The following is a 25,717-nucleotide window of genomic DNA, read 5'->3' on the forward strand; positions in this document are numbered from 1 at the left end:
CAAATAAGACGGAAGACTAAGTTAATGTAATTTTACAATGAAAGCCAACAAAAATAGCTGGAAAGGCAAAACCAATATTTCATGCATAAAGAAAACAAGTCATAATCATGCAAATAGTCTAATCTAAATCTAATCTAAATTATAGTGAACTATAGTTGACCCTTGAACAACACAGGTTTGAACTGCATGGGTCCACTTACATATGGACTTTTTTCAGTAAATATTATAAATGTATTTTCTCTTCTTTATGACTTTTCTGGACTTTTCTTTTCTCTGGCGTACTTTATTGTAAGAATACAGTATATAATTTGCATAACATAACAAAATATGTGGTAATCGACTATTTGTGCTATTGGTAAGGCTTCCGGTCAACAGTAGGTTATTAGTAGTTAAATTTTGGGAGTCAAAAGTTACACATGGATTTTTTTTTGCAAAGGGGTCGCCATCCCTATTCCCCATGTTGTCCAAGAGTCAATTGTACTGTTAAAAATAAAATGTTACACATAGTACTGTTAGGCCCCTTTAACCTTTCTGCCATCAATATATCTTAAACAATAATTTTAATATACCTTTAAGTACATTGATTTTAAGTACATTATTAATACCACTGAAGATTATTTTATCCCAGGCTGAAGAGGCTTAAGTTGCCACACAGCAAAGAGAAACATAGCAGTACTTTCCAAAACAACACATGCACACAGACAAAAAGACAGCAGGGTCCTTAATTTCCCCCTGACATGAGATGACTACAGCTACAATTCCATTCAGTGAATTCTACTTGCAAGTGAAGAGGGTTCATGCAAATTGGTTCTCAGCATGTTTCTTACCATGCAGGGCAGAGAACCTTTATAATGTTGCATGCTGGTCCCCAGACTGAGGTTAAAGAGGAGTTTCTTTACCTCACCATGGCAATGACACCTAGAATGCCCCAAAGTTTCTTTTTCTCCTACCTTGAAACAACCCCCTTCCACTCTACCCTAAATTTCAATGGGCTTTTAGCCAGCTACAAAGAAGGAACGTGGTAGAGTTTATCAAAGATTAGAAGGAAGAGCACAATGGTACATTTTAGAAGTACATTTCTTCTTATTAACTTGTGTTCATGATACAACTCGGTATTAATGTTAGATATCTAAACAAACTACAGGTCTGCAAATTCAACTAACCTTTGCCATTTTGTATTTAACAGATCAGATATCCACATTTCTTTAGCTTTTTATATATTTGTGATCAAATGAAAGTATACTTAAGACTATTGGCTATGTCTTCATCCAATCAGTTTAGCATCTGCATTGGATTCCTTACCCCCCAAACTACCCTCTCTGAATCTTTGGCAAATTGCTGGCTTTTCCCTTGAAACATCCACATTTAACCAGAGCGACTGGCGGCAGCATGCAACACCATCCATGTCTCAAACACAGAAGTTTTCAAAATTCACCCGTTTGTTGTGTCAGCGTAGTGGGGGCACTCTCTCCGCCATTAATGAGAGTGATAACGCTGATGTCATAGTCAATGCCCGGCTCCAGCCCTGTAACTGTGTAGTATCCCACTGAGGAATCCACAAAATCTTCAAAAATAGGGATACCTTCTCCTGCCGCCACTACTGTGATGCGGTACCCAATAATGGTGGAGGAGTTTAGCGGGGTCCACCTCAGGCCGATGCTTGAATCGGTTATGTCAACAAAGCTTAGATCAGTGAGCTGGGGCACCTCTATTGAGTTACAAAGCAAAAAGGGAGCAAAAGAAAAATAGAGGCAAAAAAGAGGAAAAGATAAAGCCGTGTACATCAGGTCACTAGCAGTAAAATTGATGGAATGTGAAAGCAATGATGGTAATATGCGATCTGTTCCAAATTATCTGAAAAGACTGTCTGAACATCATGAATAGTTTGCTTTCCTGGGAGAATCTCAAACAGTTTAATATTCTTTTAGGGATTTTCTTGCATTTTGAAAAGGCCTCTAAACAGTACAGTTTGAACCTCTCAGGTTCCTAAAAATTATAGGCTGTATAAAGATGTCTAAACTATTCCTAGTACCTAGACACAATATCTGTAGGGAGTATTAGCTGTTTAAACAACAACAAAAAAAATCCAAAACAATTTTTAGTAGGAAAATAAAGCTTGCGTAAAGACTCAAAAAAAAAAAAAAAAAATGGTTGATGAGTTTCTTTTTTTCCCCATACAAAAACTCATGACAATATTATGGCCATAATGCTAATGCATTATGAATATATGGTGTAAAACATGTCATCTAAAATCATATTCAGGTAGAAGACAGGCCTGAGTCCAAGGCCATTCCTAATATTTTATTTAATTTATAATCAAAGTTATTTGATTAACATTACTAAATGCATTCTACCAAAAAAGTGCAAAGTGGAACACAATATGTCCACTTTCATCCTGTCACATCCAATTTTGGACAAATAACAAACCTATCCCTAGATAGGTCTTTTCAGTGCTGTCTTTCAATCCACACGAAAGAACACCCTAAAGGTGTGATTTTTGTGTGTGTGTGTTCAATTTTAAAAAAGAAGGATTTGAAACAGCAAGGTGAAGAATCGGATGTGTCAATCAAGTGCTATTTCAGTGTCCACATATGGAGGCAGAATACTGTTTTATCGACAGCTGTTGAAAATTGATAAGGACTGTGAAACCAGGCACAAATGTACCAATGGGATGCATTTACCATATTACTTTTAGCCTGTCAGTACCGAGTACAGACATGTGACATCGTTTTAGTAATATTTCCACGTGAGCGGACAATACAGAGTTAATGCCATGGTTGCCACTCCATTACACACTCATCGCAACAGACAGCATCCCCGTGAAGCACAGACAGTAAAGCAGTGTTAACAGCAAGCATTTGTCCAAATAGTTGCTTTGACTTCATGGTTTTGGAGAGTGTGGTTGGGAGGTCAGAATCAAATCCCAACTATATTTGACACACTCAGCCATCTGGGGATTAAGATGTTAATCCCCACACTTACTGAAACTGCCATTCTGAGGATAACAGCTTATTTTTTCATTACCTGGGGTGATGGTATCAGAGATAGGGACACTTTCCTTGTCATCTTTGACAGTGTAAACACTGACATTGTACTCCAGGCCAGGACTCAGGTTTTCAAAAGTGCAGGAACTCTGATCTTCATGGACCACTTCTTCAAAAGAATGTCCAGGCTGGCCATTTGTTGGGGTGATGGTAATTCTATAACCACTAATGTCTGGAGAAAACAGAAAGGAGGAAGTTACTGCATGGAGGATTTGTGACCCAGAGCACATGAAACTAGACTCCAATGATGGACCCACAAAGGGGAGTGGGGAAAGGACTGGCATTTATTGAGGACTCTACTGTCACTCAGTGCTTACAACAACCCTTTGAGGCAGGTGTTAAGATTCTCAGTTTAAAGAAAATCTTGGAAAGGGGACGTGATTACCAAAGGCTTTCCTGTCTCGAAATTCCATGTTCCTTTTACCAGTCTACTCTGATTTTCCTTAATGGATCATTTGCATGATAGCTGAGGAATTCCATTTTTCCTGCTTACTGTGGGTGGCTCTTAACCCTAGGCACATTTCCCAAAGTGGGTCCTCCTAATTTACAAGGTCTGAACCTATGGGATTTACAGGAAGGGAATAAGGCAAGGAGAAAAAGTGAAAAACGAAAGTAGCTCTACGGATTCTAGTTAAATAATATGAATTGCTGAAGACTTCAGGAATCATAGAAATAGGCAGTAAAAGGATTGAGGGTGAAGAGAGATTCTAATTAAAACAGGAATAACTACAGATCTGCAGGAACAGACTTAAAGGAAAAGGAGAAAGTATATATAAGTTAAACTTACCAAACGGCAAGGAAATGATGCTAAATTTTGGTCATTAGGAACAGGGTGAAAATTAAAGTGATATATACAACTGGATGGGAGATAAATGTTGAGGTCATCACATTTGCTAGTGACCATCCGATGGGCCGGCTAGGCCATCCATTAAAACCAACTATTAATGATCTAGCTTCCAACAAGCATGACACTTGCCAACTTAAAGTTTCAAATTCAGAGTAATTTGGCTGGAAATAGTATAGCTTTGGCTTAATGTTTCCACAATGAAAACTTCACCAAAATCACTCTACTTCAGAGGGGGCTTAAAAAGGATATTTTGAGCTAGTTTTATTCTGTGTGATTGCATACATTGATCAGAAAATGAGAGATAATCGTCTTAGTTGTGTGCTCAAGCAAAGGTAAGACATTTAAAAAATTACAGTAAAACTAGACTTAGTGAAATAATAAACTAAATACAGCCCTTAAATTATGAAGGAAAGCAGTTATGGATGCAATCAACATGAGTTGGAACTTCTGTTTCTGTTTAATTTAGAATTTTCTCAATTATGAGTATCCTGATATCTCAATAGTGATTTTTCCAATATATCCAATATTAAATAACACAATTACACTTTAGTTAACATTTCTCATTTAAAGAGACTTTCACTTGGGCTTGGCAAAGCTGAGAAATATGTAAAATTTCTCCTGTCATCGCCATGGTACATCATGCTACTTGACTACTGTATAGCTATCTTTACATATTTTTGGATTTTATAATTTTCAATATGTGTGAACAAAAAGCTTAGACCAAAGCTACACCTAAAGCTTTAAAAATAGTCATGGAACTCCATTTAATCAAATTTCTCAGTATTGAGCATAAGCAAAAACCAAATAAACAATTATGTTCCAAATACATGATGTTGGCTGTGAGAAAGTCTGAAAACCGTTACTTACAATCTCAGTTTTATAACATTTAAAATTTGCGACCATGAGAAGGTCAATTTTTTTCTGAGTTTCAGTTTTATCATTCTATAAAATGAAGGTCATTTCTACCTTTCATTACCCTTACACTTTTGTGGTACAACTCTGGACAAAATATTTGTGAAACTTCATTGAATAATATACACTTAGAATCTATAATAACTCATAACAGGAAAATTACGTAGTATGATCTCAACCATTTATTTGGCAATTTAGAATGCCACTGAGCAAAAGCCACCTTCCAGAATGTTTTCCTCAGCCTTCACGATTTCCTGCAGCTCAGTAAGTGTTTGCTTTGCTCTCTTCCTTGTGATTTAAGTAAACATGTAGCAAAACACCTACATATTGCTCTAAGATGTATACTCGTGTATTTTTTATGGAGGGATGGGTACTTATACTTTTAACCCTATATTTCTTTGAAAGGAACAGTTTCTGAAACCTTCGTCTTGGAGTAGTATTGCATATACTTGCCCTCTGATACACCCCAAGCTTACCTGGGGTGCTGCTCCTTTCCCAGGAGACTATAAGCACTCCAGTGTCAGGGTTTGCCTCCAGGTGCAAGTTTGTTGGTGGAGTCAATGCTATGTAGAAAGAGAATTGTAAATTAAAAGTTAAAGCTAATACAAAGCACTTGACCTGTGGAATATTTCCTTCCCTTTCTACTCCCTTCCCTCCACCTCCCCTTTTTCTCTCTTTTTAAAAGAATCGGTAAAAATCTAGTAGTTGTACTATGCATCCATGGAGGACTGCAATTCTCTGTCAGAGAATTTTTTTTTTTTTTTTTTTACGATTAATGATTTCGCAATACTATTGAAATTCTTTCCATCTTGCTGGTTCATAAAAATTCTTGACACAGAATGAACACTTCTGATGCCATGGACTATACAACATGAGTTGAATTTGCTACTACTCAGAATTTAGAAATAGTTAATAATATAAGTAGGGGTGGATTTTTCCCCTGTGCTATTATCACAAGTAAAAAGTAACATTGATACCAGCTATTTTTTTGAAAGTGGAACAGTTTTAAACACTAAAAAAGGAAAAGGAAAGGAGGCAAAGAACTCCTCTTACGTGTCACCACTTTGTTTACGATTGGTGTGTCTTTCTCTTGCCCATCTCTGAGGACTGAGATGGTGTAAACATATTCCACGCCTGGAGTCAGGCCAGACACAACAATGCTTCCTGACTCTGAAGTCACTTCTCGTGGTGCTTCCCCTCCCTGGCTTGGTCGTACACCCAACTAGAAGAAGAAAAGCAAAATAAACACCAAGGACAAATATTTCCAGAGATGGGTTGATGCTGAAAGGTTGTGGTTATGTTTCATAGAATGCAAACTCCTCAGGAACTGCACAATGTGCTTTTATTAGGGAATGCGTTGGGGACTGACGTTAGCTCAATTAGATACTTTAGCTGGAAATTCTTGGTAGCAAGGGGCTGGGTAGGGGAGCTATCTTCCAAAACTGCATCAGGGTGGCTGGAATGAAAGGTTCCAGAGAAATGTCATCACATACTGTTTTGCTTAAAAAATCATCTCCTGGTACAAACCAGAAGTACACAGGGGCTTTGGGCTACACAGCAGTTCTTTAATATTTTCTTTTTGCTGGAGGAAATCCCCTAGAGCCCTCTCTCTCTTTAATGAGTTATTAACATTCAGTTCATTTTTCAGTTGCTATTTAGAGGTACTAGCCTCTGTAACACTTTGTACTTCGAAAACACTCCTTTTGAAGAATTATGTTCATAGCTTCAACTGCAGGTCATGTTACAAAAGAAGAATTAAAATGAATATGCCCATAATTTCAAATCTTTTTAAGATTTTATTTAAAAAACCTAAGTAATATTGTGTCATCAGTGTTCAACTGTAGAGACATCCTTCGAATGTAATAAGGCTTCTGGAAGTCAGAATGACACGATTAAGGGAAATTTAAAAGGTGTTCTAGCAATCTTCAAAAAGGGCTTCTCTAAATTTAAGTACCATAATCATCCATATGGCCATCTGCATACCTCAGAAAGGAAATGACCTTTGATACATTCTTTTTAAATAAACAATCATGGGGGTTGAGTCTTGATTTCCAATCATAATAAATATTTACATATACTCTAAATGCAAAAAAAAAGGAATTCTTTTAAACATATTTGTTTATATTCATCACTTCCCTAATAGCATCACTTTAAAGAACAGGGATCCATATGTCTGCAGTGAAGACCTTAATCTTAACTTCTGTTAAGAGATTCACCCACGGCTTTGAACAAGTTCAGATCAAACTGGATGAAAATGTGATTTTTAAGTGACTCTGAGTTTAATTGGTCTCCCTAAATTGGCGTTTGTGAACTTGTTAACACCCATTTGGAACAACTCCATCAAACGGAGTGTCCTTTATAATTTTAAATGTAGTTCCCTGGGGGAAAGACTAGAGAATGTAAGATAACAACTACAACAGTTCCGTACAAATGTTCAATCCTTTGCAAAGCACTTTTACTGCTTCTGTCCATCCTTCCAGCCATTCCGTGAGGCAGAAGTATTATTATGCCCGGAGAATGTGGTCAGAGAGGTATGAGCAGAAGCAGATAACAAAACCCAGGTCCCCTGCCTCCTGAACACTGTTTCTACCACAGCCAGAAACAGGAGGACACCTTAGTGCTGTATCACTCTGAGATTAGGAACATGTGCCATTTACCTTAAAACCAATCCTTGGAACAGGCGTCCATGTAATCACAATGGTGGTCTCAGTCACCTCAGTGTTGTAAGGTGGAATGGAGCCCGTCGGCTGCCCTGTGAAATGGAATCAATGCATGTGTCAAAACCTTGGAATCACAGATGATTGCATAGTACTCATCAAGGACCTCTGTTTAATCAGCTAGTGGATCCAGAATGTAACATATGTCCCTTCACTGAGTGAAAATTTGGAGTAGGTCAGGGCTTCTCAATCATTCAGGTGCCACCCAAATCATCTGAGACTTGGTTAAAATGCAGGTTTGTGTCTTTTCACCACATCTGGGATTTGTGTGTTTGATGACAATAAATTTCCCTAGTGTCAGTGTGTAAAACTGGTCAGCAGAAACTGATTCTTCTTCTTCTTCTTAATCATTAATTTGAGAACAATGGTTGAATTATAGACGGCAATCTAAAAATAGCTTTATGCTGCATATAATGATGGTCAATTATCTTGGGTTGCAGTAAGAGATGACATCAGAAAGTTAAACAAAATCGGCCATTATGGATGCACTTATAAATTCTAAAGATTCTTTCCTTAAATATATGAGTATGCATTCAGAATAACAATACTGCAGAAATTTAATATTCTGCCGCTAGAATCAGGAATTATAGCATAAGTTTAATCGCATGTCTTAGCATTATGAGAGCACTGTTATTTCTCTTAGTGAAAATATTACTTTAAAAAAATAAGAAAAGAGTATGTGTACAGAAAGACAGTTCTCAGAAGCCATTTGAGTAGAGTAAGTCAAATTCAAGGATTTCTAGTGTGTTGATGGCCCTGGCCACATGTTTGGAGCCTTTACAATTGCTTCCTCTTTACATCAACCAAATCCTGCCCCCACTGGGAAAAAAAGCCTATTATGTGCATTTATACTAAATTATGAATGGCTGGTGAGACAAAGTTACCCTCCAGAGTTATACAAATGGGGATTCAAGTTTTAAGACTCCAGTCTCTACTCAGCTCCTGTCAATTGTTTTTACTTTGTCATGTGGAAATTCAGAACCAGTATTCTTTCCATTTTTTTTTTTTAGTCTGGATTTTAAAGTGCCATTTAAAAAAAATGTTTTCAAAATACTGTGTGGAAAAAAATATGTGTGTGAGCCATTTTGTAATGACAATCCTGATGGCTGAACTGAAGTACTGCTGGTTTAGTGAGCTGTTTCCTAAGTATGTTATTATTTTGATGGCATTTGGGGGTCAACCAGGATGGGTGACCTGTGATGCCTTCCCACTGTCTCTGAAATCATATACCACTTGGCTGCTGCTGACTTAGCCAAAATACCATGGCCAGTCCTGTGGGACTATGTCGATAGCCAAAGAAACAATTCAGTAAGCAGTCAGCTTCTTTCACTGAACGTCAGGGAAAGGCACAACTTCTTCACATATTACATTCTCCTCAATTGTCTTGGGCTTTAAGATTAGGTATTTTCTATTGCTTGAGCCAGCCAGCTAGAATATTCTCAAGTTGAAGATGATGCTTTCTGTCTGGGAAGACCATTACAGGAAAATCTCCACACTGCAAACCCACAAACTGATGTCAAACGAGGGATGTGACTGTAAGTGCTCTTTTCCCCCGAAAATAAGACCTACCCAGACCAACAGCTCTAATGCATCTTTCAGAGCAAAAAGTAATGTAAGACCCGTCTTGTTTTACTATAAGACCTGGTATGATATGATATGATATGATATGATATGATATGATATGATATGATATGATATGATATGATATGATACCGGGTCTTATATTAATTTTTGCTCCAAAACACGCATTAGAGCTGATGGTCCAGCTAGGTCTTATTTTCGGGGAAACACGGTATGAGCTATGAATTCTGGCAGGTCTCATTCGCGAAGAACAGCCTGGCTGTTAAAGAAATAAAATTTGCCCTATTTAAAAAGGAATCAGCTGAATTTCCCCCAGAAACAGTTCCCACCCACCTCACAGTTGCTCGTAAGAATTTATAATAGCAGTAGTTGCAAAACCCAGCAAAGTTATTCCCAGAATTCAGTTTAGTAAGACAGTAAAAAACTACCGAAACTTCAAGCAATTTCAAAAATATGCAAGCCCTGCTGATGTTTACAGCCTCGGAGAGTACCTGAAGTTCAAATAAAGTTGTAGAATTCCCTGCTTACATAGGTTTATTTAAATCTAAGCTTGGTTGAGCTGTTTTCATTATCTTCCTTCCTTAGTCAATCACCTATTAAATAAATAGTTTTTGAAAATATACTAGGTATAAAGCACTATGTTAATCTTTATCTAATAAAATTAGTTTTTACTATCAGCACTTTAATTCAAATATAATTATATTTTATATAAATGTATTTTGCAGAGCATAAAATAATATGTCCTATCAAAGTCTGCAAAAGTACTTGAAATAGATTATATTGACCCATCCCACTTAATTATTGTTAGTATTACTAAAAATTATTTTTCTTTTACAGGCACTCTGTCCAACAACAACAAAAAACTACATAAAATATACCTATGTTTAGGAGTAAAAAATATAACTATGTAATTCTACATTTATATACTTATTTATATGTTTTTATAAATGTAGACATATATGTAGTCAGTAAAAGACTACACCTACTGAAATCTTTATTCTAATGCCATGAAGGATACCTATAAAATAGATATTACAAGAAATAGATATTTATAAGAAATACAAAGACATTGATTTCATGTTAATAGATTTCATAGTATCTCAGTAACGTGTAATATAAAATAGCAAAATGTTAAGACAAATTTACAAATAAAATGCAAATTTTACTTGCTGATGAACAGTAATTATTTAGGAATAAGCCTTCACTTGCCAAACTTCATACACCAAATTTTTCATAAATTATGAATTCCTATAGGGAAAAGTACATAGACAATTTCTTTGGAAAATAATTCCATAGCTGTTCCTTAGTTCCATAGAACTAAGCTTATATTTACTTTTTTAATGCTGTTTAATATGTATATTTTAAAATTAGTTAAAGGGTAAGATTTGTTGAAAGCATTTAGAAAACTACAAACTAGTTCGTAGTTGCATACACACACATACATATGTAAAATGTTATGTTAGGTACTTCTGTAATTCAAAATGTCAAGTTAAAAATAACAAATAATGCTCAGCTAGAAATAAAGGGGTCTTATAATTCTCTGTAACATAAATGAGAATGTATTTAGTAGTAATCAGTTTATGAATACAGGCTTTTATTGTGATGTACACATGTAAGAGATTTAAGGCTACTTCCTGCAAAATGCTGAGCAAAAGGACAGAGATGACCAAAAATTATTGTCAGTATTTTTTTCCCTCTGTGGAATTTCAAGAGTAATTTAAGAAAGATTAATTAAAAAAAAAACACACACAAAAAAAACAACCTATTCTGTTCTACAAAAGTACTTTAATCAGCTGCAGGCAACACTTGTAAAGAAATCATTTACTTAGCTTCTTGTTCTGTTGGTGTCAATGCAATTGGTAGATGTTTTTATTCTACACTTACTACTATCATTTGATACCCAAAGTATTAGAATTTAGATGTGGTGATTTTTTCTTGCCTTAACTAGTATTTGGTAAATTTATTTAATACAGTAGAGTTCAATTTTCAAATAATGGGCGCTTTAAACCGTGTGATCAAAATGTTGGTTCCAGAGCAAATAAGGAGCGTGGCAACATATATAATTTAATGCACTGCTTCCTTCATCAAGAAAATCTTGCTTCAGAAAATTATCAACTAGATTAAATAGTGTGCTTCATGATTTACTTTCTAGCACAAGCTCCTTATTGTCCAGTAACACACAGTTCACAGAGGAGCAGCTGGTCCCCAGACCACACTTTGAGTAGCATTTCTTTAAATCTTAAAAAAAAAAAAATTTTTTAATTTACTTTTTATTAAAAAAATAATTTTTAAAATTATTTTTATTTAAATCTTGTACTAACATTTTTAAGTTATCTTAAAAAAATGGATGAAGCACAGAAAATGCAAATTTAGATAAAAACCTATAACCTCACTAAGAAAAGACATTGAAATTTTGGCTTACGAGTAGTGAAGACTCCAGTGGCTCTGGGGCTCTGCTGGTTGCCTTTCACAGCCACAAGGGTGACAGTGTACTCGGACCCAGGCTGCAGATTCCTGAGTGGGTACTGGGAGGCTGAGGGCCCCACGTTGTACTGCTTGGGCTGGCCTCCCCGGGTCGGACCCACGGTCAGTCGGTACCCAGCTATCCGGGCCCGAGGTGGAGTCCAGATCACTAGGACAGTTGAATCCGTTTCATTCACAAACTGGAGGTTAGTGGGAGCATCCAATTCTAGGAAAAAAAAAAGATAAAGCATGTCAAGAAATATCTGAACCTCAGTAATTATCATACTGAAATTCTAAAGTTTCACTACATTTTCTAAAGTTTTGTCTTCTTACGGTTGAAACTGCTTATAAGTCAAAACCTTGGAAATATTGAGCCAATAAGAGATTTGCGTGTTACACAGAACTTTGCAGAACTCTATGTCAGTCATGAGAAACTGCTGACCTTTTTCGCTTGGCTATGATTCTGTGGAAAGTCTAATTTTCCAGCATGATTTTCTCATTATCCTCTGGAATGATACAAACATTATAGAGATGGCATAAAAATAAAAAAACAAAAAAATAATAATTAGAAAAAAGCATGTAAATGTCACAATTTACTGTGCTGAGCCATACAAGTTAAGAAAAGAGAAATAAGCCCCCTAAAATGAGGGCAAGAAGAAAACTACAGGGAACAAAAGCAATATTTTCTGTAGCTACTGAATGGATAGTCCTGTGCTGGAGAAATAAAAGTGATTTTCACATGATTCCGATTCAACAATAATTATAGCATATACTCAGAATTTCAGAATCATGATAGGACACAGGTGAGCTTGCACTATTAGAAAGAATCACATACATTGTGAGTTTTCTTCTTGAGTATGATAACTAACAGTTTTCCCTGCAGTAATTTAAAATACTTTTGAGAGGAAATATTTACAAGATAGTAGTTAAGTAAATATAATAATTGGAAGCATGAGCTTTGGAATAAAAAAGACACAGGTCAATGTGGATTCGGCTCCATCACTTTCTAGACTTGTGACCTTACAAGTTGCAGCAATTTTTACAAGCCTGTTTCTTCATGCACCCAATAGGACAACAATAAGACTTTCCTCATTACGTCAACATGAGGATTAAATATGAGGATAATACTTATAACGAACTGAGCAGAGGACTTGGTGCCTAATAAGCACTAAATGTTTTAGCAATTACTATTTGTACACAATTATACTGCAAAAGTGTTAAGAGCTTACATTTGAAGTCTGATCTCATTACATTTATTTATACAAAAATGCACTCAAATTTGCAATCCATGTCTCCATTAGCCAAGAAAATTAGGTTCCCTTAAGTTCTCCTCTCTTGGTGCCATTCCACTGGTACGTGTATTTGGGAAATGGGTTGCCATTTAGCATCCACGTCTGAGTTTTATTTTCAAATTTAATGGGCTTTATGTCCACTATACTGTCCCTTATAGGCCCAGTATGTTCCACTTTCTGACTGTAGACCCAGGAGTAAGTGGTGTGCTACACATTCATCAGAGGTTGGCAGTGAGGGTGGAGAATTTGGGGTGAAGGTACAGTCAGGAGTAGGACATACTCGTGGTCTGTGTTGCTGTCAGAGGCTTGCTCTCCCTCCCATGGTTCACGGCAAAGACTTTGAAGTGATAGGTGACCCCAGGGGACAGCCCCATGACTTCGGCAAAGGTGTTCCTGTTGATGGGCAGCCTCTGCCCATGCTCTCCAGGCAGGTTGACAGGGATCACATCCACGCGGTACCCGGTCACTGCACTCTCAGGAGGTGTCCACATGATGGTGATCTTCACATCCGTCACTTCCACAAACTGCAGGTCCCGGGGCGGGGGGACGTTATCTAATAGACAAGAGCCAACCAGAATTACCAGCTGAAGGTAATTCTGAAAAAGCCAGTTTCTGATGTGTATAAGACAATTCATAGAGCCTCTCATTCCAGAGCAATGCTAAGTTTCCTCTCTTAACCAGAGAATATGCTTGTTTGCTTATGTTTTTCCATGGTTCAATCATACTGCTTACATAGGACATTTGAAGATTTTATTTAATATATGTGGGTAAGCAGATGAGATTCCACCCTATGAAGTATCCTATTGAAGGGTTTTAAAATGAGGGAAGGAAGGAAGGAAATAAGGAAGGAAGGAAAAAAAGAAATAAAGAAAGAAGAAAGACAGAAAGAGAAAGAGAGAGAGAGAGAGAGAGAGAGAGAGAGAGAGAGAGAAAGAAAGAAAGAGAAAGAAAAAAAGGAAGAAAGAAAGAGAAACCTCATTGTGACCACAGAAAAAAATGTGGTGGTTTTCATTTTACTGAATCATTTTATTATACTTAAGAGCAACAAAAGAACTTACCCTTAAGTTTCTAGGGGAAAATATGAAGACTTTATGGTGTTAGTTTTTAGTCAGGAAGGCTAATAACCAGCTTTGATTAGTTACTTTACAGGGAGGATATTTCAGTTGAATTTCATAAATTTAGGGTTAAACTAATCTATAAGATTACTAGCATATAGGAACTGTTGAAAAAGATAAAAAAAACAAAAACAAAACAACAACTCTCCCACAGAGACAATTATTCTCGCCTCTTGCACTTCTGGTCCTCCCCAGCAGGCTAAGGGAAGGGCTACAATTCAAGGATAGTTTTGTTACCTTGTAAAGCCCTAAGAGATAAGATACCACAGGAACTGTCTTGAAGTTACCTGGACGTGGGACACCAGTGGTTTCTTGTTGAATGAAAACAGGAGTACTCTCTTGATTTTCTTCCACAGCATAGATAGTGATGTTATATTGAACACCAGGTTGCAAGTCACTGAGGGTGACGGAGTTGGCAGTTTCAGGAAGGTTGAGTTCTGTGCTACTACCTTCTACTGATGGCGAATACACGATTCTGTATCCTACAGATTCATGAGAAAAAAGTAAGACACACTGTTTGACGGAACAGAGGTGTAAAAAGTCATAAATAAATCCTCCTTTTCCAATAGCCTTTAGTATCTTGCTTGATTAGTTAAGAACTCATGATTCTTTTTGACTCTTTCAATGTTGCCACTTCTTTTAAGAAGTATTCAACACAAAGATAAAATAAGAACAAACACACACAACTTTTTAAAAATAAATATCATCCTTAAAGACCCAAAATCTTTAATAAATGTCTATCAGAGAAGCCACGAGGTGAAACTAAACCTTCATGTTAAACAGAGATCTTCTCTTTGTGCTCTGGACGACGGAAGCAATTCATGACCCACCCTGAGCACAGAGTTGTTGTTAGCACTCTGGGCGTCTTTTGGGAACATCGGAGACAGTTGAGTCACCTACTGAGCTAAGTAAGAAAGCAACTCAGCTATCTCTTTAAGAATAAGTCTTAGAGTGAGGTTTTCCGAACAATTATCCCTCTTCAATCACAGAAAGACTGGTTTAACAAATCAATGAGCTGGCTGTAGAGGGTGTGTGTGTATGTGTGTGTGCAGGGGTTGATAAAATGGATTCAAGGGAAAATGATCCATAAGACTTGAAAATAATCACATATTTAATTAATATTACACACACACACACACACACACACACACACACACACCTCTACCCAATCTAGCCTTTATATAGGAGATTTCAGTAATATGCCAGCCCTTAGATCAGAATTTATTTCCTCACCTATTATGCCATCGAAATTAACATGGCAGCCAAGAAGAGGAAGCTAAGCTGACCTGTGATGGGTGCTTGCGGTCTGCTCCAGCGAACAACAATTGAGGTGTCATCAACTTGGTCCACGGTAGGATCCGGAGGGGCATCAGGTGCTAACAAAGAGAAAAAGGAAAAAAAGAGGAAACCAGTCAGGAAATACTGCTATAGGTCCGTGTTACAGAAAAAGATTCTTTTCACACCATGTGGTACACATGTACCTGTTGTCTGTGAAGTAGACAGGATCAAACTCTGCTCTCCTTCTTCAGATATCTGATAGACATTGACAATGTATTTTCGGCCAGGAAGCAGGTCGGGGATGTTCACAGAAGTGGCTGTGCTTGGGAGATCTTTGAAATAAAAAAGGAAAAGATGACTAATCAGGGCGCACCAACCCCACAAATGACTCCACAGCCTATGAGGATTATTTTAAAAACTACATATTCATGAGGCACAGGGGAAGAGTAGGAGGAAACGTACTAATGGATACTCAATAATTATCAATGCACAATGGGATAGTTTTTCTTTCTGTTTATTTCATTGTCCAAATTTGTTCTCTAAAGATGCATAACTTTTGTAATCCACCCCCAGACTTGTAAACCTAATCCTCTTTTAAGCATTGTCCTTACGTAGTCCATTGTAAACATAGTAATTGGAAGTCAGGGTCGTGTTTCTGGGCAGGAGATGATGGGGAGTAGGGTGGGAGGGATGTTCTTTTTCGTGATCTGGGGGCTGGTCATGTGGGTGTATTCACTTTATAAAAATCCATGGAGCTCTGTATTTACGATCTGTGTACTTCTCAGTCTGTAGATTATTCTACAATAGTTTTTTAAAAGGCTTCTAAACATCAGACTTTGAAAAGCATGAATGAGAGTACTGTGTACCCCCAAAGCTAATGTTTTCCACTCCAATCCATATACTGGCAATTATTTCCATAAAGAAAACACTTTTGTTTTATGGACCTGTGCCTGGGCAAACACATATGCAGCTTATAGCAGGGACCAGGAAAATGTGAGCATGGCTGGGGAAAAACTCAGCTCAGCTGTAGAAAATATCAGTCACTTTCCTTCCTCATACTGGCGGGTAGTTTGTTCAGTCTGAGCTGACAACTAGTTCCAAAGCTCACAGACCACCTGCCTGGATGCCATCTCCTATGCAGGTTCAACAACAACCACTAAAACCTGTCACGACAACCCATTTAGCGTACCGAGGTACTGTGGTTCATCTCCCTCTTCACTCAGCTCATATTCCACACGGAATCCTGACACAGTGTCTGAAGCCGAGACCCATGAGACCACAAAGCTGCTGGCTGTGATTTCAGTCACGGATTCGGAAGTGGCCACAACAGGAGAAAGGGGTGTTGTCTCTCCAGTCACAGTGTTGCCTAGGGAGTCACAGAAAGCAGAAAGAGAGCCTTGAGTCATCAAGAACATTTGCCATCGTCTATAGAATATAATTCAAAAGAAAAATGTGGGAGTCATCCATGGAAAAATATGGATCGTGAAGAGAAGTGCTTCCTAAGGGGAGCCCAACTCGGAGAAACTCAGGCACAGACATGCAAATGGCTGGGGTACGTACTGGTCACCGCTGTGTTCGAGCTGGTGGTGGTGAAGTCAAAGCGGGTCACCTCTCTTTGACCGTATTGCTGGACACTGATGAGCTGCCCCTCATATACCACATTTGGCCTCAGGCCTTTAATGGTGTATGAGTTTAAGTGGCCTGGAATGGTGGCTTCCTTCCAGTGGCCTGGAGAATTTTTCTAAAAATTAAAAAAAGAAAAAAAAAAGTCATACAAGTATTCACAAGGAAGAACATTCAGAGATGATGTGTAATCGTCAAAGAAGAATTAGGGACTTTTGCAGTTTCATTATGGAGGAAAACTGGAATCAGAAAATGGACACGTAGCAGAGCATGTTAATTGTAATAATTAGTTTTATAGCTAACAGTTACTGATAGCTTATTATGTACCAAGTTCCGTGCTCTTTTACTTGCATTCTTCCATTTAATCTTTATCTCCCCTCTCCTCCAAGTTAATGATATTATTGTCCTCATTTTATCGATGGAGAAACAGAGTTTTGCAGGTGCTAGGCACCTTCCTTTTTTGCCAGACTATTTAATGTCATCAACATAATATGATAAACCCAAGTTTTGCCTCTCCCGATATTTTCATTTCTACAATGAACAGAGATATATTCCTCTTTGAAGTAAGGAAAGCCATATATTTATTTCTCGCTTGGTGGGATACAATTCAAGGTTCTTGCCGTGCAGAAACTGTCAAAGGCATCCTACTGCTTCATGAGTCAGTTCCTGGGACCATCACATACAAGGTTCAACTCGTCTGGATTTATGACTCATTCTTGGATATAAACTACCCCCCATCAAATTGGTTAGCCAACTTTGGGCAAGACTGCAGAAGAATGAGATTTCAGTTTACTTAAACTTTGCTTCTTGGCTTCCAGTTTACATTTTCACATCCTGTCCAACTTCATTAACATGTCATGGATCACAAAACTCATAGTTATAAAATGTGTGGAAAAGAAATATCCTTACTTCAGACAAGGTAAGATTCTTTTAAGTTGTAATTATTCTAAACTAATGTAAGTCAAAATACATTTTTAATGCTCAATGATTTTTTTAAATTATCCTATCAACCAGTCCCTCAATATTCAAATATTTAGTTGTCCATTTCAATTTTTGGAATAAATGAAAGTGATCCTAGGGCTCTTTAAATTTAAATTTTAACTCAAATACACTATGAAAAAAATTGAAATTTGTCATTACAATTAGCTCAGATTTCGTGATAAGTCTTTTATTTGATGTGAACTTTTATGATTAGCTAGCAGAAGTAAATAGTAGAAAATAAACACTCAGGTCACATACATTAAGGAAAATCTTGAAAAAAACCTTTTTGTGAGTTGATGAGAATTGAATACTTGTAAATGTTATAAATTGTAGGCGTAAGTTATAAATAACACAATGTCTCTAGGAACGGGAGAAGAGATTCAGGTCAGATGTCTCAACAAACCTGAAATTTTTTAATTGTTAAAAATCTCAAAGAAATTCATTATTGCCACTCTTTGAAGACTTTCCAATTTAATGTACATTTTATACTTATCTATAAATGTCTTTTATTACAGTAGTCTTCCATAACACTTCAGAGCTAAGTTTAAAGTAAATAGAATTGGTGATGAGATAAAAAAAATGAGAGGTAAAAAGGTGTTAGATGGGAAAAAAAATATATTGATTTCATTGACTAATATCACTAGATAACAAAGTTCGGCAAATGGCGATTCAATATACTATGGACATTAACATGAGGGTGAAAGTGATTTCAACAGCTTGAATTTTTTCTGAAGAGTTTAAATACAACTGCACGAGTTGCTCAAATGTTTTGTTTTGTTTTACATTGTTTTTAATTTCCAGAATTCAATAGCTGCAATTTAAAATGGACATTTTTCTCCTGTGTTTAAAATAGTGTTTCTCAAATTATGAATCATGAATTTTGGAGCTATAGCAGGGTAGATTTGAGATGATAATAGAAACTAAAGCCTAGTAGAAAAATATCCTCTTTAGTATGATTTCTTCAATTTCTAGACCTTTCTTATTAGAAAATTACAAGGTTTATTCTTTAAATAAACAAACTGTCATTCCTCATCTATAATTCTCTGTCATCATCTCTTTCCCTTCTATCTAAATAACTTCGGAGGATCAAAAGTAAGATTTTTAAGAAACGATCACTTAACAAGTGAGCCAAAAGAGAGTATTAATATAGCTGTTTTTTTCCCCAAAATATGGAAATGATGCCAATTTTTTTTTTCCTTTGATGGGGTTATAAAACATACAAAAACTTTAGATTTTTCTTCCCATATTGAGGAAGAATGATTTTAAGCATTATAATTTCTAAATTCTTAGCTAAGAAGATCTAACATAAAGAACTAAAGTCTTCTAAATATCAAAAAAGCTAAATTTATACAATTGATTGAGCATATATTGTTTCATTACTAAACAAATATAAATGTTATACGAATAGTTTATCAGATCTGTTTGCTCTGAAAAAAGCTTTCAGAATTTGTTAATTTCAAGAGACTCAGTGTCCAAGTTTCTGGTGGCATACTCACAGGTTTCCATCTGAGAATGTACTTGGAAATGTGAGATGGTTCTGGTGCATTCCACTGGATGGGGTGAGAGTTGGGCTGACTGGGGGTCTCAGTGATGATTACTTGGACAGGACCAGTTGTACCTGAAAATGAAAATGTGAGATTTTGTATCTACCTGAAAAATCTGAAAACACATATCCATAAAGATATATGTACCGCTATGTTCATTGCAGTATTATTCACAGTGGGTAAGACATGGAAACAACCCAAGTGTCCTTTAATAGATGATTAGATAAAGAAGATGTGGTACATACTGTGTTTCCCTGAAAATAAGACCTAGCCAGACCATCAGCTCTAATGCAACTTTTTGGAGCAAAAATTAATGTAAGACCCAGTTTTATTTTACTATAAGACCAAGTCCTTAATATAATATAACATAACATAATATCAGATCTTATATTAATTAAAAAACCCGGTCTTATTTTACTATAAGATCAGGTAATATAACATTACATAACATAACATAACGTAACACCAGGTCTTATATTAATTTTTGCTCCACAAGATGCATTAGAGCTGATTGTCTGGCTAGGTCTTATTTTCAGGGAAACACGGTATATACAATGGAGTATTATTCAGCCATAAGAAAAGATGAAATACTGCCATTTGCGACAACATAGATGGATCTTGAGACTATCATGCTTAGAGAAATGAGTAAGATGGAAAAAGTCAAGAACCATATGATTTCACTCACATGTGGTATATAAAACTGAAAACAAATGAACAAACAAGACAGACAAACAAATAAAAATTCATAGACACAGATAACAGTATAGTGGTTACCAGAGGGAAAGTGGGGTGGGGGGAATGAAAAGGGTAAAGGGGATCAAATATATGGTGATGGAAGGAGAACTGATTCTGGATGGTGAATACACAATGCAATATACAGGTGATATATCATAGAATTGTACACTTGAAACCTATAATGTTATTAACCAATGTCACCCCAATAAATTTAATAATTTTTTTTAAAATGTGAGATTTGATTATGGGGAGGGTATTCACTCACTTTGACTTAAAATTTAGTGTGTATGGATGGCCATTGTTAAAGACAGTTCTGCTTATGAGTAAATGTGAATATAATAAAATTTATCTGGATCAATCTTTTACATAATGACATTGGAAATCAATGCAACAACTCCCTTTTTAGCTGATAGATTATTCTTCACATGAAAAGTACAAATAGAACTCGTTTGTAGCAAATAAAATACATTTAAAAATATGCCTCTTAGCTTGCTTTCTTCTCCATTTTCAAAGTAAGAATTATAACAAAATTGTGAAACTACCATAACACAAATCATGTAATACAAACTACAAATTTCATTTACTTATTACGTTAAGCTTCTTTGAAACAAATTCTGGTTTGTGGAGGCTTTCATCAAGAGTGAATCTACCGGGCCGGCCCGGTGGCTCAGGTGGTTAGAGCTCCGTGCTCCTAACTCCGAAGGCTGCCGGTTAGATTCCCACATGGGCCAGTGAGGCTCTCAACCACAAGGTTGCCAGTTCAACTCCTTGAGTCCCAGAAGGGATGGGGGGCTTTGCCCCCTGCAACTAAGATTGAACATGGCATCTTGAGCTGAGAGCTGCCTCCCGGATTGCTCAGTTGATTGGAGCACGGGCTCTCAACCACAAGGTTGCCAGTTTGATTCCTTGAGTCCCGCAAGGGATGGTGGGCAGCGCCCCCTGAAACTAAAGATTGAACATGCCACCTTGAGCTGAGCTGCCACTGAGCTCCCAGATGGCTCAGTTGGTTGGAGCACATCCTCTCAACCACAAGGTTGCCAGTTCAACTCCTGGGCTGCGCCCCTGCAACTAGCAATGGCAACTGGACCTGGAGCTCAGCTGTGCCCTCCACAACTAAGACTGAAAGGACAACAACTTGACTTGGAAAAAAGCCCTGGAAGTACACACTATTCCCCAATAAAGTCCTGTTCCCCTTCCCCAATAAAATCTTAAAAAAAAAAAAAGAGTGAATCTACCACCTAAGAAGGAAACAACATTCCAAAGGCCAGATGATATGATGTAAAACAAACACATTTCTAAATAGGGTAGACTCTTAGACAAATACACAAAAGTACTAATTAAAGGCTCAGTTTTACTTCTCACCAGTTTAAGCATCCTATCAATTGGGGAAAAATGTATTTTTATTCAGTAAATACACTCCAAAATCATACCATTGTGTGGTCAAAGTATTAAGAGATAAAACTTTATTTTTTTAAAGCAGTCATCAATTGAAATGACATTTTACAGGATATACTAAATTCAGTATTTCCACATCTTGATTTAAAGTACGATTGTAGTTCTTTTTTTAAAAAAAAAGCAAAATAAGGGAAGTGGAATTAATTTCTTAATAGTGTAGATTCAATTCAAGATAATAATGAAAATAGGTGAATAATTTATGCTTGCAGAACAGAACACTATCTTTTCCCCAAACAGTGTCTTTTTATAATGTCAATCAACGTTCAACTCACTAGAATTAAAAATAAAGTTCCTTAAAATAATCTTTTCAGGAGTTTCTAACTGCAAATCTGTAAAGCGGAGAAAAATTTTGCACGTTTAATAAAACAGTTCATCAAATTAACAGATTTACGTTTTCTGAAAGCCCTTAAAAAATATATTGAATTTCAAATTTATTCACTTTGCTGTTAAATTCTCTTTGAAAGTAAAGTTTTCTCTAGAAGAACAAATAAACGACTTAGAAATCTATGTAGACACAAAAATTCTACAATAATATACTTGCTTTCACACTGGTAATAATTCAGTCAGTTAAAGAGTAACAAATATTCTTTCAATCTTAAATTCATTTAATACAAGTATTTCCAAGCCAAATTAATTCCAAAATTCATGTATAAAATTCTCAATTTTCCATTCTAAATTAATATATATTTCACAGAACATGGCAGGATGTGTGTTCAATTGGCAGAAGTCAAGTCCACGTCCCTCTCTGAATCCCTCCTTTTGTACATGAAGATTCTCACAAACATAAATAACTTTTTAAAGAAAACACTGAAGCAAAATTTTAAAGATGTGAATATTGAAAGTTCTTCCAGGTAAATCAGTAAATATAGGAACAGTATGTCCTTAAAATATTTACAATAATTGGTGTAAGGTTGTTTAAATATTGATCCTTTAAAGAAATCTTGTTATAATTTCCTCCAATAAATAGAGACCTGGCACGAGAATGTGCTTTGTTTAATTTGGCAATCATGATTCTGAGGGAAAAATGTTTACGATGCCATAGCATATACAACACCAAGAACGAACCCTAATGTAAACCATGGATTTTGGATGACAATGATGTCAGTTCAGACTGTAATAAATGTACCACTCTGGTGGGGCATAACATATTGACAAGAGGGGAGGCTGTGCATGTGTGGAGGCAGAGGCACGTGTGGAATTCATGTGTGGGAAATCTCTGTATCGTCCTTTCAATTTTGCTGTGACCCTAAAATTGCTCTAAAAAAAAATTGTCTTTAATTTTTAAAAGTTTATGATGGTTAAATGCCTATGAAGATTAATTTTGGACAACACAAATGACCTTTACTGTCTACTTTTAAGTCTAATCAAGCTCCTAGGTCCACAAGGAGGATAATAAAGGGAGGGAAAAGCAAAAAGCGACTGACTCAGTGATTTTTGACTCCAGGGAAGGAGCAAAACTACAGAATTTCTTTTCTTTCTAAAACTTCAAGTGTTGGTTTGAAACTATGTTTTCAATATCAGGTTTGTGTCACAGCTCACCTTTAAGGGAACTGCACTGAAAAGCAACGGGGATGTCACGCATTTAGCACATTTCTGTCCAGAAAGTAAAGAGACTGTGTTCATTATTTGTAAGGTCAATTAAATTCCCATTATTACTATTCTCTAACTTATTCTGCATATGATTTCACAATGGAAAATCGGAATATTCTGACATCATTTATATTATTTAGACTGGAAATTTTGATAATCCTTTAGATACCAGTTAGTTGATAAAACTTTTAAAATTAACCTAACTGAGCAATTATTCACCATTGTGAAACTTTACTCCCTCTCTTCTTCAATATGATCAGGCTAACAATAAACTAGTTAAGTAAAGATATGATACAAGGTCTATAATGTTAAAACCAGTTTAAAATAAGATCAAAATGAATAAGTTCCAATAACGGTGACCCTGGAGAAGTTAAACATTTATGGGCTTGTGACTCAGTCTTTTTTTCTCTGTTTTGTTTGCTGAGATCTGTGCTTTCCTTGTTGTTTATTGACATACCAAACACCTCTTATCTTCTGTTAGTTTGGACAACTCTACCAAGTCCTCTGTAGGATGAACAAACAGGGCACAGCTCAGAGACAATCTATCGGTCACCTGTTGTTCCTCTATTCTTCCCACACTCGTAGAGTCCCACATGCTAGACATGAATCATTGAGCAAACCAGCACACAGATAAGCTGTGCACTGAGGGGAAATGCCAATACCCTGTCCTCCATGCTCAAGGGGTTGCACTGTTACCATTTTTAAAGAGTAGAAACAAGGTCAACATGTAAAACTCCAACACAGAAGGATTCCTTCCCATCTAGGCTTCATCTCTGACATGTCCACCAAAATGCTTCCAGCAGCAGCTACATGAACAGGCTTATTTTAAAAGACAGAAATAAAACGTTCTCTCTAAATCATTGAGGTGGAAATCACTTTCAACAGATTGCCTCACCACACCAATAACAACCAGAAACATAGAAATGAGAAAGCATTTTTTTAGAAGTTTCTACCCTTTGATTACATAATTAAAGAAAAAAGACTCAGTTACATGCGTTCTGAACAGTAATTCTGCAATCAGACTCCTAAAAATTACTAAATAAAAAAATTTTTTAAGTGATTCTTATACCCAAATTCACCATGAAATACAATTTAAGAGCCTGAGGCTTGGGGAGAGAAGATCTCTTTAAAGTTCATAGGAAGAATATATCTGGGTGGTGGATATTAGGATCCCAGATTGTTAGACTGTTAGTTCTGGAAGGACTTCAATCTCTCCGTTTTACAGATGAGGAAATAATGAGTGAAGCTTGACATGTATCTCTTTAGAAGCATAGACAAAGCTGGGACCCATGTCTTGGGAAACATTGCTTTGGCCAAATTGTTTCATATCTTGTTTTTTAGTGAATTTCTTATCACGTTATGGAGGGACTTAATTAACTTAATCTTAATATCTGTCGCAGGCAGATCCTGTCATCCTGAAAATGTCTCTTTGTTTCCGAATGTAGGCTATGTTTTAAGTCTAAAGTTAACAGAAGTCTAGGAGGCTTTGCACTTCAATAGTTGCTCAAATAACTGATGCCTAAAAATTAGACTTAAATCATTCAACACATTTTGTTATAATTAATCACTCAGTGGAAATTAAATTCAAAATCTTTTTTTCTGAAATGAATTAACAACACCTACAGTGAGGTATTATGTCCTGTGACCTGAAAAAACCCAACAATAAACATTTGAAAGTATTTGAACTGCCTGGGCAGAGAATCGACCATGTTACTCAACTTGACCCAGGATACTTTGTGCACACTCCAATTGACCAAACAAATGAAATTTTTGACAAAAAGAGGGACTAGGTAGAATGTTGAATGAACAACCCTATATTGTTATTTCATGTAATTTCTCTATCCAACTTCTTTGTTAAGAACCGTAACATAGAACCCCAACCCTTTCCTCTCAGCATAGCTCACCTCATGGTTTCTATTTCCATGTATGGATGTGAGACGAAATTAGCCAGACTTGCTTTAACCTCATGGAGTGTTTTACAGTGTTAAGAAACAGATTACAGACAGGCACAATTTCACAGCCTTCCAGACCTTTTACTTGATTGGGGAGAGGAAAATCATTTTAGTCAAAAATTTGATTGATTGTTAGACAGTGATGTAAGGAAAGGATGGGAAAGTAAGGGGAGTCCCACGTAGGCATCAGAATATTAATAAACACTGATGTCCTGTTTTTATATCCCAGTCTACAGTTCTCAATTTGTAGTAATAGAGTTTCTCACCTGGATAGCTCTGTAAAGGCTGGCAATGCCACTCTCCAATGCCACGGCCATAGCAATAGCACTGGTACCTGACATTATGCACATACTTCTCCCACGAGTCTCCAATTTGATAAAATGTTCGGGTTTCTGAATCCTGGCATTGGTCTAAAATACATACAAGTAAAAGATAAGACTTAAAACTACAAATTTAATTTCAGTGTGATAGAACATTTCATTATTAATAGAAAACTGCAAATACATGGTTAAAAAAATAATTTGCTCATATCTTTCACCACACAGGACAATTAGTGGTTAAAAAACAAAAAAAGGACCCATTGGGAAG

General features: G+C 36.4%; 1 protein-coding gene across 15 annotated transcripts in view; it reads right to left on the bottom strand.

Annotated features, from left to right (window-relative positions):
• Positions 1–25,717, bottom strand: part of FN1 (fibronectin 1) — a 67,276-nt gene that overhangs the window by 25,977 nt on the left and 15,582 nt on the right. For 8 of the 15 annotated variants that reach the window (XM_019727041.3, XM_074312863.2, XM_074312862.2 and 5 more), the window contains exons 12-25: positions 25,396–25,539; positions 19,350–19,471; positions 16,810–16,990; positions 16,439–16,615; positions 15,453–15,581; positions 15,258–15,347; positions 14,259–14,453; positions 13,137–13,409; positions 11,524–11,790; positions 7,461–7,555; positions 5,857–6,025; positions 5,280–5,366; positions 3,025–3,216; positions 1,436–1,708 (exon numbers count right to left, since the gene is read on the bottom strand). In XM_019727041.3, coding sequence (XP_019582600.3) covers positions 1,436–1,708; positions 3,025–3,216; positions 5,280–5,366; positions 5,857–6,025; positions 7,461–7,555; positions 11,524–11,790; positions 13,137–13,409; positions 14,259–14,453; positions 15,258–15,347; positions 15,453–15,581; positions 16,439–16,615; positions 16,810–16,990; positions 19,350–19,471; positions 25,396–25,539 — 2,394 coding nt within the window. The remainder of the gene's footprint in view (positions 1–1,435; positions 1,709–3,024; positions 3,217–5,279; positions 5,367–5,856; positions 6,026–7,460; positions 7,556–11,523; positions 11,791–13,136; positions 13,410–14,258; positions 14,454–15,257; positions 15,348–15,452; positions 15,582–16,438; positions 16,616–16,809; positions 16,991–19,349; positions 19,472–25,395; positions 25,540–25,717) is intronic. The other 7 variants (XM_019727039.3, XM_019727037.3, XM_074312881.2 and 4 more) reach the window with 1 other exon arrangement.

Source organism: Rhinolophus sinicus, chromosome 17 (genome assembly GCF_057876585.1).
Source record: "Rhinolophus sinicus isolate RSI-liver-muscle chromosome 17, RSI-T2T, whole genome shotgun sequence".
Lineage (NCBI taxonomy): Eukaryota > Metazoa > Chordata > Mammalia > Chiroptera > Rhinolophidae > Rhinolophus > Rhinolophus sinicus.